General features: G+C 36.4%; 1 protein-coding gene and 1 long non-coding RNA gene across 3 annotated transcripts; one reads left to right on the forward strand and one right to left on the reverse strand.

Moving 5' to 3' along the window:
* Window positions 1-1,646: 1,646 nt before the first annotated feature.
* On the reverse strand, window positions 1,647-3,717 carry LOC110870912. 2 transcript variants are annotated; one of them, XR_002553342.1, is made up of 3 exons: window positions 3,581-3,717; window positions 3,010-3,077; window positions 1,647-1,827 (listed from the first exon to the last, which is right to left on the reverse strand). It is a non-coding gene; the product is annotated as an uncharacterized LOC110870912 (long non-coding RNA). The 2 variants fall into 2 exon arrangements; XR_002553341.1 differs by having other exon boundaries at window positions 1,647-1,839.
* A 7,901-nt stretch (window positions 3,718-11,618) lies between these two features.
* LOC110869697 lies at window positions 11,619-12,488 on the forward strand. Its single transcript, XM_022118929.1, has one exon. The coding sequence runs from the start codon at window positions 11,619-11,621 to the stop codon at window positions 12,486-12,488; it is 870 nt and encodes a 289-aa protein (XP_021974621.1).
* The last annotated feature ends 75 nt before the right edge of the window (window positions 12,489-12,563 follow it).

The following is a 12,563-nucleotide window of genomic DNA, read 5'->3' on the forward strand; positions in this document are numbered from 1 at the left end:
CACGTTCGTTTCTTGAAAGTAGGTAAAGAAGGTAGAAGGTAAAAGAAGGTAGAAGATAAAGAAGGTAGAAGGCAAAAGTAGGTTGAAGATAGAAGGTAAAGAAGGTTGAAAAAATAATGGCAGAACCAAACCTAGAGTTGGGTCTGGTAAGAGAGCAGGAGAATGTGTCACTTCGATGCCCGAAGTTGACTGATTCGAACTACACCACGAGGTCGATTCTGATGGAGCAGATTTTAACGGTGTATGGTCTTTGGGAAATTACAGAAGTAGGTACGGAAGCTGATGAAAAGAAGGTGGCTACTACAAAGGCGATGATTTTTCAAACATTGCCTGAAGATATTTGATGCAGGTGGCTCAATATGAAACCGCGAAAGAGGTGTGGGATTCAATCAAAATCCTACATGTAGGAGCAGATATGGTCCAAAAGGCTCGTTTGCATACTTTGAGGGCTGAATTGGAAGCTATGAATATGAAGGAGAATGAGACAATAGATTTTTTTTTGCAGGAAAGTTGAATGGAATAAGAGCTAAGTTTAGATCTCCTGGTTCTATTTTGAAGGAAAAGGTCATAGTAAGGAAGTTATTCGGTTCAGCACCGAGGAAGTTTTACCATTCATAGCCTCTGTCGAACAATATTCTGATATTGACAACATGTTATTTGAGGATGCAGTAGGAAGGATGAAGGCGTTCGAAGAAAGGCTTAAGGGTTTTGATTAACATAAAGAAGCAGATCAAAACAAATTGCTTCTGGCAGGTACAAGCAATGGGGAAGGAAATCACGACCATTGAAGCGGTTCTGTAAGAAGAGAAGGAAAACAAGGCCAAGGAGGTGGTTTTGGAAGAGGTCGTGGAACTAGAGACAAGGGCACTTTCAGGTGTTTTGAATGTGGTGAATTTGGGCACTTTGGATACGAATGCACCAAGTGGGATGAAAAGAAAGAGGAAGCAAATCTAGCGGAAGACGTCAACAATTTACAATTGTTTTAAAAGAAGTACGAGTCAAGTTTTAGGATTAAAGGTATAATCCTAAAATACAAAGCGTAGAAGATGGAAGGTTAAAGTGACAAGTAGAATTAAGTATAGTTTTAAAGTAATTATTATTTGATTGTTTATCCGTAGGAGTAGGATTGGTTTAATTTAGTTTTTATTTGTTTTCAAGTAGGTTTCTAATTCCTAGTTTATAGGATTTGAATTATGCTAGATTTAGAATTAATGTAGTTTAAGTAGTATGCTACTAGGTAGGGTATATTTCGTATGCAATTTTCTGAATTAAAGAAGTATTTTTTTTGTTAGGTTCAGTATTATTGTTCCACGAATACAAATTTTCTTCATCTTTATTTCTTTGGTTTGGGTTAGATCTTGGGTTGAAACCAACAATTGCTATCAGAGCTTAGGCTCTCGAACCATGGTATGAAGTTTTGCGAAGAAAGTAGGTGATTCAAAGAAGGTTTTTGTCGGATAAAAAGGTGACCGGTTCAAGTAGGTAGTCAAGAAGGTAGTAGGAAAGAAGGTAAATCAAGAACGATCTTTGGAAGGAAGGTTGCTAGGTTCGTGTAACACTCGTAATATTTAAATGGGACTTTAATAGAAAATACACATTTTTCTATAAGATAATACTTTATTACCTAAAGTTATACAAAACGGAAGTTTACAAAATACCATATTCGTGTTAACTACCAACTAAGTTTAACATCCCAAAACGACAATTTAAGTGTCTACAACATAAACATTGTTTTTAACTGAATTAGATAACCGCAGAAGCTTCAAAGGATAGTATTTGGTTCTTGAATTGTTGCTTGATCGTCATCCGGAGCATGACCAACATCACCTAAGGTCAAAACTACATGAAATGTTAGTTTTGATAATGTTAGAATGGCTATAACAAGTTTCATGAGTCAAAACAACAAAAATTAAACAATTTCGGAATTTGGGGGGGGGGGGGCGTCGCGCTACACCTAGCCCCCTTTTTAACAGCAAGTTGTTTATTTGTTGTTGCACTTTCCCAGCTCAACCTTTTATCAAGTCCAAACTTAAAACCACCATAACTTTTGATCCGTAAGTCCGTTTTAGGTGATTCTTTTTCCTAAGCGTCCGTAATTAAATTACCAATGCATCTATCAAGATTATTATATCAAAAATTGGATGTACTGGCTGAAAGTCTATAAATGCCTTATGTATTTATCTGACCCGTTTAGCTTTTTCGTTAACTTAACCACTAACAAATTTTATGTCCGCAAGACGTACCCAACATTCGGGGCTTATGATCACCGGCGTTTCATTACCAAATCTATGGTTTCACGCTCTTGTAATCCGTCATTACCAAATGCTATTCTAAACACACTTTTATTACTTACTAAACAATTATTCGACCCGTTTAGCTCATTTATGGAATCCTCCATTTCGAATGACTACCAAACGCTTTCTAATCTAATTTTAACTCATTAAATCAAGTAGTGAACACTGTCACTTCAACTAATACAATCTTTATTCTAAAACACAACTTTGAACGAATACAATATCTAATTTGCATAATGTAACAAAACAAGTTACATACTTGGATGATTCATCAACATTGGTTTCTAACCATAATTACCTATTCCCGGGCTTGTCAACCTTAGCGTATCACGTCCGTTCCATGGTTTACGCTTTTATAACTCAATTTTTAATGAGTGACGTTTTAGTCACTTCAACACTACAATTTCAACCATTGTTCGACCCGTTTGGTTGTTTAATGGAAACCACCATTTTACAACACACCAAACTTATTCTAACCAATATTTTAATCTGTTTCTTTATCTAGTGAATTATATCACTCTATTTTTATTCCAACATGACTAATTACACAATATTATCAACCAACGTATCTAACTAGCTACTTTGACTCGTTTGGTTTGTCGAGTGAACTTCGTCACTTCTATGACATACCAAACTCGCATTTGACACTACTATCTCATTAATATTTCTAAGACTTTTATTTATGCACAATGTAACGAAACCGAAAGTCACGTACCTTTCAAAGCACCCCTTTCAATCGCGCGTCACCACCGGCTTGTCCACTTGACGCTCTGGTTTCCTTTCCTATAGAGTTCAGTCACAACCCATTTAGAACTCTTTTGTTTACATGTCACGCATAATTTGCCATAACTATACAAACATGCGTTTTAGCTCAAATTTCCAGTTTTTAATCTTCTTTTAGGCATTTTCACAAACACCTTAAGGGCATAATTTCACACAATTTATAATTAAGTTCAACATTTACCATTTAGCCAAGTTAAACATCAATTTAGGCAAATTCACATCAATTTTCACATTAATCAAATCTGAACTTATTTCATAGAACTCAATTTACACTAAGAATACATTATAATCCTAGTGTTCAATATGTTTCTATAAAACCCACTTATCACCTTCAATGGTGGTTATGAATTTCACAAGAAATAGGCAAAATTTCAACAAGTAATTTACTAGGGTTTATCCCTAGACACTATTTCATTCCAAACAACTATCATGCAACATCAATTCTGAATTTCATGAATTCACTTAGAAATTTAGATGGAGATTTTTCCATGGAAATTACATACCTTATGATCCCTTCAACAAGGTGATCACTAATTCGTGCTTCAAAATCGATTTGGTACTGATTTGAACTCTCAATTTGATCAGTTTTGACAAGAGCTAGGGTTTGGTGGGGAGCCTTGTGTCGCCCCTATGTTCTTGTTCGACCAGACACACCTAAGTGTGTGTTTGGTGTGGGTTATTTTGATTTTTAATCACCCAAGTTTCTATTTCAGCAACTTAGGTCCCTCAATTTTATTTGACTTGTATTTTTTTGGTGTTTTAATCCTATTATATGTTACCACATAACCCGTAACTAACTGGGTTATTGATTCCTACTTTGTTTATTCTCGTTTATTTAATACTTTATAATTCTAATATAAAGTTTTATATTTTCGGGGTGTTACAGTTCGTTTCTTGAAAGTAGGTAAAGAAGGTAAAAGAAGGTAGAAGATAAAGAAGGTAGAAGGCAAAAGTAGGTTGAAGATAGAAGGTAAAGAAGGTTGAAAAAATAATGGCAGAACCAAACCTAGAGTTGGGTCCGGTAAGAGAGCAGGCGAATGTGTCACTTTAATGCCCGAAGTTGACTGATTCGAACTACACCACGAGGTCGATTCTGATGGAGCAAATTTTAATGGCGTATGGTCTTTAGAAAATTACAGAAGTAGGTACGGAAGCTGATGAAAAGAAGGTCGCTACTACAAAGTGTAGGATCGTTTGTTGACCTGACGAGTCGTTCAGAAGAGTGCTTAGACTAATTCAGAGGCGGAATTCATTGAAATAGTCTTCGTAAAGCTTGATTTCACTACTTAACGTCTCCTGTATTGATTAAATGTCAAATTACAAGCTCTTGGAGACAAACGGGCAGAGCTTCGCCGTTACACCTTGAAAAACACACACATACACTACTTGAACCGCTCAAATGACCCCATATATATAGATCTTCTGGATCGCTTATATGGTCATGTCCATATAAGCGATCCACTCATAATGTCATAAAAACGACCCAACTATGTGACATATGAGCGATCCAATATAGTGACTAATAAGCGGTCCACACTATATACCCTATAAGCGATCCTATTCAATACAAGATTTCTCGTTTACCGATCACTATACAATCAGCCCTACCCTAAGACTCGAACGAAGATGTAGTCGACAGACAACTGCACCAACAGACTCCCCCTTGAATGTTGACGGAATCTTCAGTAAAAGTCTTCAATCATTCACAGCTCTTCAATCTTGTTCGGTCTTCTTCAGGAACTCTGCCTGGAATCAAATCTTCTTCAGAAATTCCTTCCTGAAACCATATGCCTGGATCTTTCTCTGGTTTTAACTTTCGTCAGACTCCCCCAATCATCATGCTGGGATCTCTATCTGGAAATCGTTATCACCATTGAAATCAACTCCTGGCTTTCTCTGTTTAAGCTCTTCTCTGGTTCTGATGTGTCTCCTGGCTATCTGTAGCAACAGGATCAGAAACCTGCAAGACTCTGACACACTATCATAATACAACACAATTGTGATTCAACTTAATGAATCAACTAATCATTTGATACTTTTTTTCAATTAAACACTGATCACAAACTTGAAACATTCCAATTTCTGATTCAACCTAATGAATCATTTTAAACATTTCAAATGACTTAACCAACCTGTCTGTTCATCAAGTTTAGCCTTTGAGATTTTGAAAATCAGCTCTCCAACATCAGTTGTCGAAAATCTTTTTGGATTTTTCAAAATATGAAACGTAAATGTGCAGACAAGAATTTAAATTCAAAACAAACATTTTTTTGTGAGTTTGTGCAAGAGGATCATATCAGTTTTTGAGACATATCACCAACACCGTTAAGCTTTTAATCGTTTTAAGTTCTAAACGATTCACGTAGATTGACGATATAATTGTCCTCTTAAATTTTCATACAATTTTCAATCTATTCAGGATACTATTTAGGTGTTTTATGAACTTAGTTCAATTCATGTGTCCCACCTCTTGAATATACTCCCGTATCCAGAATCCCAATATTCAGTCTTACAGGTATGAACACTACAATGATGTCTGTACATAAATTAGGGGATAAATGCGAGAACTGAGGGATCTCAGGTCAGAACTTCCGTTCAGCAGAGAGATATCAGCTTCGACTTAGCAGTGTGTCCCCTTTAGAGGATCTTTTTAGCTACAACAGATGATTATCAATTTTATTGTCTAATCAACTGAGGGCTTTATGCTATATTTCAAGCATTTTGTGGAAAGTATTAGCCAAGGACTAGGTCAGAACTACCGTTCAGCAGAAGTCCCGGAATAATACCCCAGACATCATAGAGTATAAACACCTAGTATATCAGAATACGAGACCTTTCAAACGAGATTTCAGGGGTTACCTATATATCCAAGTAGTGTTCCCCACGAATTTCACAAGTTTGAAATTTTAGGTTTATATCCTGAATAAATCTACTAAATGTACAAAAACCTATCGTCACATCATCAGTGAGACCGTTTATCACATTTGGCATTACATTTCTTTAGCGTGCTGTGATAGTCCAACTGATTTACTATCATTTCCTCTTTTTCACAACAAAACTCATTTTTAATTTTTCAATGTTTTTGACATTTTCAAATTTTCTGATTTTTTTTTAAATTTTTCTCCCCCTAAAATCAAAATATGTTTCAATTTTGATTTTCTGGGAAAATTTGAAACAAACTGTACAAATATAACAACATGATGAGAATCACTTCAATTCTCCATCCACTTGGCGTAAACAATCAGAACTCCCCCTCACAACAAACTATTTTCCCATAATGATTTCAAAACACTTAAGTTTGTTTTAATCAGAATGGTTTTTCCGAAAAATAAGTTTAGTTGTTTTTACCTTTTGTAAAAAAAATGGGGCAAAATCATCACATTGTTTACCAATTTCCTGAATGATAATTAAATCAAGTCCAATTCAATGACCTTGATTTAACCACTTGTAAGATTTACACCAATCACTACCATACAACCACTTGTAGATTTAGCAATTAAGCTTATCAAACATGTTTTTCAACCAATTACCATCTTTTGGTTGAATTCTCAAAGTGCCGATTCCTACTCCTCGCTTACAAACCCGGGAGTTCCGGCAAGTCCTGCAACTTCTCAAAAAACATATTTAGAAATATGCCGATTCATGATCCACAATACCATCTTGGGATCTCCGGCAAGTCAGGTTTTTCATTTAAAAAGATCCACCCAAGCCCGACCAGCCTTGGGTGTTTTCGACAATTTTACCTCAACCAATGGCTCCTCTGGCTTTGACGAACCAGAATCATTGCCTGAATGTGGCTTGTCTGACTTTAATGAGTCAGATTCATCGCCGACATGTGGCTCCTTTGTTTCCGAAGAAATAGATTCATCGCCAGAAGGTGGCTTGTCTGACTTTGGCACATCAGATTCATCGCCGACCTTTTCCTTCTTCTTCTCCTCTTTTGTCCTCAAATTTGTATCTGATGAATTCTTTTTGCTAGACTTTGCAATTGATGGAGTTGATTCATCAGAACTTTTATTCTTCCCAACGGATGAACCCGAGGACAAAATCTTCTCAAGATACTCTCTTGCCTTCTTCCTCTTTTTCCTCAGTCTGTCTTTCTGCCCCTGTGAAAGTTTAACTTTCTTTTCTTGAATTGACTGTTCTTGAACTTTAGGTTTCAGAACCTTTTGTTCCTGGGGCTTGACTTTGACTGGAATCTTTGCCAATTTCTGAGAATTAACCCTCAATCTTTCATTTTATTTCCTTGGGCAATCTCTGGCAATGTGACCTTTGATGTTGCAATTAAAGCATCTCCTGGTCTCATAACTCCAATACTGGCAGTTAACAGCAATGTGTCCGTGATATCCGCAGCTGTAACACACTCTGTTATCGTACCAATCACCATTTTGAGTCCAAACACTTAGATCAAAGCATTGTTTGGCTTGGTGATATTCCTTCCTCAAGTTTGCTGGATTTTGCTTTGAAGCACTGTGGTCCGACCTGCACCACTTATTACCAACAATTTTTGAGTTTTCATTTTTTACTTTTTGTAATTTTTCTTTTTGATTGGATGATCGATCTGATGAGCTTTTATAATCTTTTTGAACAATTTTCTCATTTTTAATTTTTTGTTTCTGTTCTGCTTTCTTCTTCAAAGATTTTTGCTTCGAGCATTCACCCTTTTCAGTTGATTGCAGAACAGTTTTCTGAAATTTTTTCTTTTTATCATCAGATTCTTCACCACAATCTTTAACTTTGACATTGTCAAAGTTTGTGACATTGTCACTCATTGGAACAGAATTAATTGGTTTTGGACAGGGAAACTTCAAATTGTCTGATGAAGTCACAAAACCTATCAATTTTTTCTCAAGTTCATCAATCTTGCTTCTGGAATTCTCAGCTTCTTTTTCAAACTGAGATATTCTTTCAAGATGAGACTTGATTGTTTTCTCATTATCATTCTTCAAATTTTCAAGAACAGATTTTTCATTCATCAAAACTTTTATCTGTTCCTGAAATTTTGATTCATTCGCTTTCAGATTCTTGTTTTCCAGCTTAATCCAGAAATCCTCATTTTCTGAAGATTTCTTTTTGCTTTCAAACTCTTTTTCCAGCTCTTTGATTTTCTTTCGAGCACTTTCACATTCTTTCTCCAAATTTATAATTTTCTGAAGATGTGAATTGATCAATTTTTGCTTCTCAATGTTGTTTTGGCTAAAAACATTTCTTCCATCTTCAAGAATTTTCAGTTGATTTTGAAATTCCTTTTCACCTTTTGATTTTTCAATTTCAAAATCCTTAATTTTCTCTTCAAAAACCTTTTCTTTTTCTTTCAGCTTCTCGTTTTCAAATGTCAAACTGTTCAAATTACTTAACAGTTTGTCATTTTCAATTTTCAGTTTCTCACAATTTTCCTTCAACATAAGAATCTGTTTGTCATCAGCTTGTTTCACATCTTCTAACTTCTTGACTTCCGATGTCAAACTTTCCGCATCCTTCAAGAGTTTGTCATTTTCAGTCTTGAAGCTGTCACATTTTAAGCATACTGATGCAGAACTTGAAGATTCAAGCTCTATAGATTCTTCATCTTTTGGAGTGTTCTTTGTTTCTATCTTGTCTGTACCTGCACAAAAGAGTTTAACAAAATCAATAGGATTCATACTATCATCAATATAACATTTCCTTTTGATATCATATTTCAGAGTACTCTTTGTTGCAAGATAACCACAAACTCTTCTATCAACTTCAATGAGTACATCCAGTTCCAATCTATCTAAATTCTTTTCCATCTCAGACAAAAATTCCCTCCTTTTCTTTTCTTCCTTATACCACTCTGCTCTAACTTCATTAAAGAACTGATATGGAAAAAGCCCTGGAAAGAAATCTCTCTGTTTTAGCTCAACCATAAACTCATCCCATTTAGCAGGTAATGTTGTTGTCAATTTTGATAGATATTCATCATTTGACATATTAATACCCCTCCACCACATATTGTCCGTTAAAATTTTAAACCGGTTTTCTATTTCTTTCAATGTTTCCTCCTTTTGACATATGAATAGTTCAAAACTTTCAGTCCAAATATCCAAGCTCACATTTCTATAATCGGTATCCATATTTCTCATATACCAATTATTAAAATCCTCAAGCTTATTGTTTTCTTGTTCATCGAATAACATCGTCATTTTTCACAAAATCCCAGCACGTGTTTGTTGACAAAAAAACAAATCAGAACAGCAATCGGACACAAAAGCAAACCGGACACAACCCTTGGAGCGAACCAGGAGATGTCACCAAAAGCGATCCAATGAGAATCCTTTGAGCGGACCAGAGGATGTTCGAACGAGCGGACCAAGAATTGTCCGTTCGAGCGGTTCCAGAACTGTCCGTTCGAGCGGTTCACAAGCGTGTTGTACGAGCGGTTCAACTATGGTTGTACGAGCGGTTCAAGAAGTGTCCGAATAAGCGGTCCAGAAATGTTCAGAAAAGCGGACAGACTTCGGACATCATTTTGACCCACTTAAACTTCGAATTTTAGCACCAAACTTTCAAGGGTTTGTCTCTGTGTAGTTGCGCACAATCCCTGAGATTTTGAGACGATTCCGACCGTTAAAACTTCTCGAACTAAGAAAAGAAGGTGTGGAAACCAGAAATTTGAGTGAAAATCGAGCTAAACGGTAAGAACTCTTCCTCCTGAGCTCTGATACCACTTGTAGGATCGTTTGTTGACCTGACGAGTCGTTCAGAAGAGTGCTTAGACTAATTCAGAGGCGGAATTCATTGAAATAGTCTTCGTAAAGCTTGATTTCACTACTTAACGTCTCCTGTATTGATTAAATGTCAAATTACAAGCTCTTGGAGACAAACGGGCAGAGCTTCGCCGTTACACCTTGAAAAACACACACATACACTACTTGAACCGCCCAAATGACCCCATATATATAGATCTTCTGGATCGCTTATATGGTCATGTCCATATAAGCGATCCACTCATAATGTCATAAAAACGACCCAACTATGTGACATATGAGCGATCCAATATAGTGACTAATAAGCGGTCCACACTATATACCCTATAAGCGATCCTATTCAATACAAGATTTCTCGTTTACCGATCACTATACAATCAGCCCTACCCTAAGACTCAAACGAAGATGTAGTCGACAGACAACTGCACCAACACAAAGGCGATGATTTTTCAAACATTGCCTGAAGATATTTGATGCAGGTAGCTCAGTATGAAACCGCGAAAGAGGTGTGGGATTCAACCAAAATCCTACATGTAGGAGCAAATATGGTACCAAATGCTTGTTTGCATACTTTGAGGCTTAATTGGAAGCTATGAAGATGAAGGAGAATGAGACAATAGATGTTTTTGCAGGAAAGTTGAATGGAATAAGAGCTAAGTTTAGATCTCTTGGTTCTGTTTTGAAGGACAAGATCATAGTAAGGAAGTTGTTCGGTTCAGCACCAAGGAAGTTTTTACCGTTCATAGTCTCTGTCGAACAATATTTTGATATTGACAACATGCTATTTGAGGATGCAGTAGGAAGGATGAAGGCATTCAAAGAAAGGCTTAAGAATTTTGATGAACATGAAGAAACGGATCAAAACAAATTGCTTCAGGCAGGTACAAGCAATGAGGAATGAAATCAAGACCACTGAAGCAGTTCTGGAAAAGGAGAAGGAAAACAAGGCCAAGGAGGTGGTTTTGGAAGAGGTCGTGGAAGGGGTCATGGAACTAGAGACAAGAGCACTTTCAGGTGTTTTGAATGTGGTGAATTTAGGCACTTTGGATACGAATGCACCAAGTGGGATGAAAAGAAAGAGGAAGCAAATCTAGCGGAAGACGTCAACAATTTACAATTGTTTTAAAGAAGTACGAGTCAAGTTTTAGGATTAAGGGGAGATCGAAGGTTATAATCGTAAAATACAAAGCGTAGAAGATGGAGGGTTAAAGCGACAGGTAGAGTTAAGTATAGTTTTAAAGTAATTATTATTTGATTGTTTATCCATAGGAATAGGATTGGTTTAATTTAGTTTTTATTTGTTTTCAAGTAGGTTTCTAATTCCTAGTTTATAGGATTTGAATTATGCTAGGTTTAGAATTAGAATTAATGTAGTTGAAATAGTATGCTAGGTAGGGTATATTTCGTATGCAATTTTCTGAATTAAAGAAGTATTTTTTTGTTAGGTTCAGTATTTTTGTTCCACGAATACAAATTTTCTTCATCTTTATTTCTTTGGTTTGGGTTAGATCTTGGGTTGAAACCAACAATTGCTATCAGAGCTTAGGCTCTCGAACCATGGTATGAAGTTTTGCAAAGATAGTAGGTGATTCAAAGAAGGTTTTTGCCAGATAAAAAAATGTGACCGGTTCAAGTATGTAGTCAAGAAGGTAGTAGGAAAGAAGGTAAATCAAGAACGATCTTTGGAAGGAAGGTTGCCAGATTCGTTTCTTAAAAGTAGGTAAAGAAGGTAGAATGTAAAAGAAGGTAGAAGATAAAGAAGGTAAAAGGCAAAAGCACCTTGAAGATAGAAGGTAAAGAAGGTTGAAAAATAATGGCAGAACCAAACCTAGAGTTAGGTCCGGTAAGAAAGCAGGCGAATGTGTCACTTCGATGCCCGAAGTTGACTGATTCGAACTACACCACGAGGTCGATTCTGATGAAGCAGATTCTAACAGCGTATAGTCTTTGGGAAATTACAGAAGTAGGTACGGAAGGTGATGAAAAGAAGGTGGCTACTACAAAGGCGGTGATTTTTAAAACATTGCCTGAAGATATTTTGATGCAGGTGGCTCAGTATGAAACCGCGAAAGAAGTATGGGATTCAATCAAAATCCTACATGTAGAAGCAGATATGGTCCAAAAGGCTCGTTTGCATACTTTGAGGGCTGAATTGGAAGCTATGAAGATGAAGGAGAATAAGAAAATGGATGTTTTTGCAAAAAAGTTGAATAGAATAAGAGTTAAGTTTAGATCTCTTGGTTCTGTTTTGAAGGATAAGGTCATAGTAAGGAAGTTGTTCAGTTCAGCACCGAGGAAGTTTTTACCGTTCATAGCCTCTGTCGAACTATATTCTGATATTGACAACATGCTATTTGAGGATGGAGTAGGAAGGATGAAGGCGTTCGAAGAAAGGCTTAAGGTTTTTGATGAACATGAAGATATGGATCAAAACAAATTGCTTTTGGTAGGTACAAGCAATGGGGAAGGAAATCAAGACCGTGGAAGCGGTTCTGGAAGAGGAGAAGGAAAACAAGGCCGAGGAGGTGGTTTTGGAAGAGGTCATGGAACTAGAGACATGAGCACTTTCAGGTGTTTTGAATGTGGTGAATTTGAGCACTTTGGATACGAATGCACCAAGTGGGATGAAAAGAAAGAGGAAGCAAATCTAGCAGAAGATGTCAACAATTTACAATTGTTTTAAAGAAGTACGAGTCAAGTTTTAGGATTAAGGGGAGACTGAAGGTTATAATCCTAAAATATAAAGCATAGAAGATGA

The sequence above is a fragment of the Helianthus annuus genome, chromosome 7, assembly GCF_002127325.2.
Source record: "Helianthus annuus cultivar XRQ/B chromosome 7, HanXRQr2.0-SUNRISE, whole genome shotgun sequence".
NCBI classification, from domain to species: domain Eukaryota; kingdom Viridiplantae; phylum Streptophyta; class Magnoliopsida; order Asterales; family Asteraceae; genus Helianthus; species Helianthus annuus.

Coding starts and splice junctions, on each gene's coding strand:
- LOC110869697 (XM_022118929.1), top strand. CDS start 11,619: ATGGCAGAACCAAACCTAGAGTTAGGTCCGGTAAGAAAGCAGGCGAAT.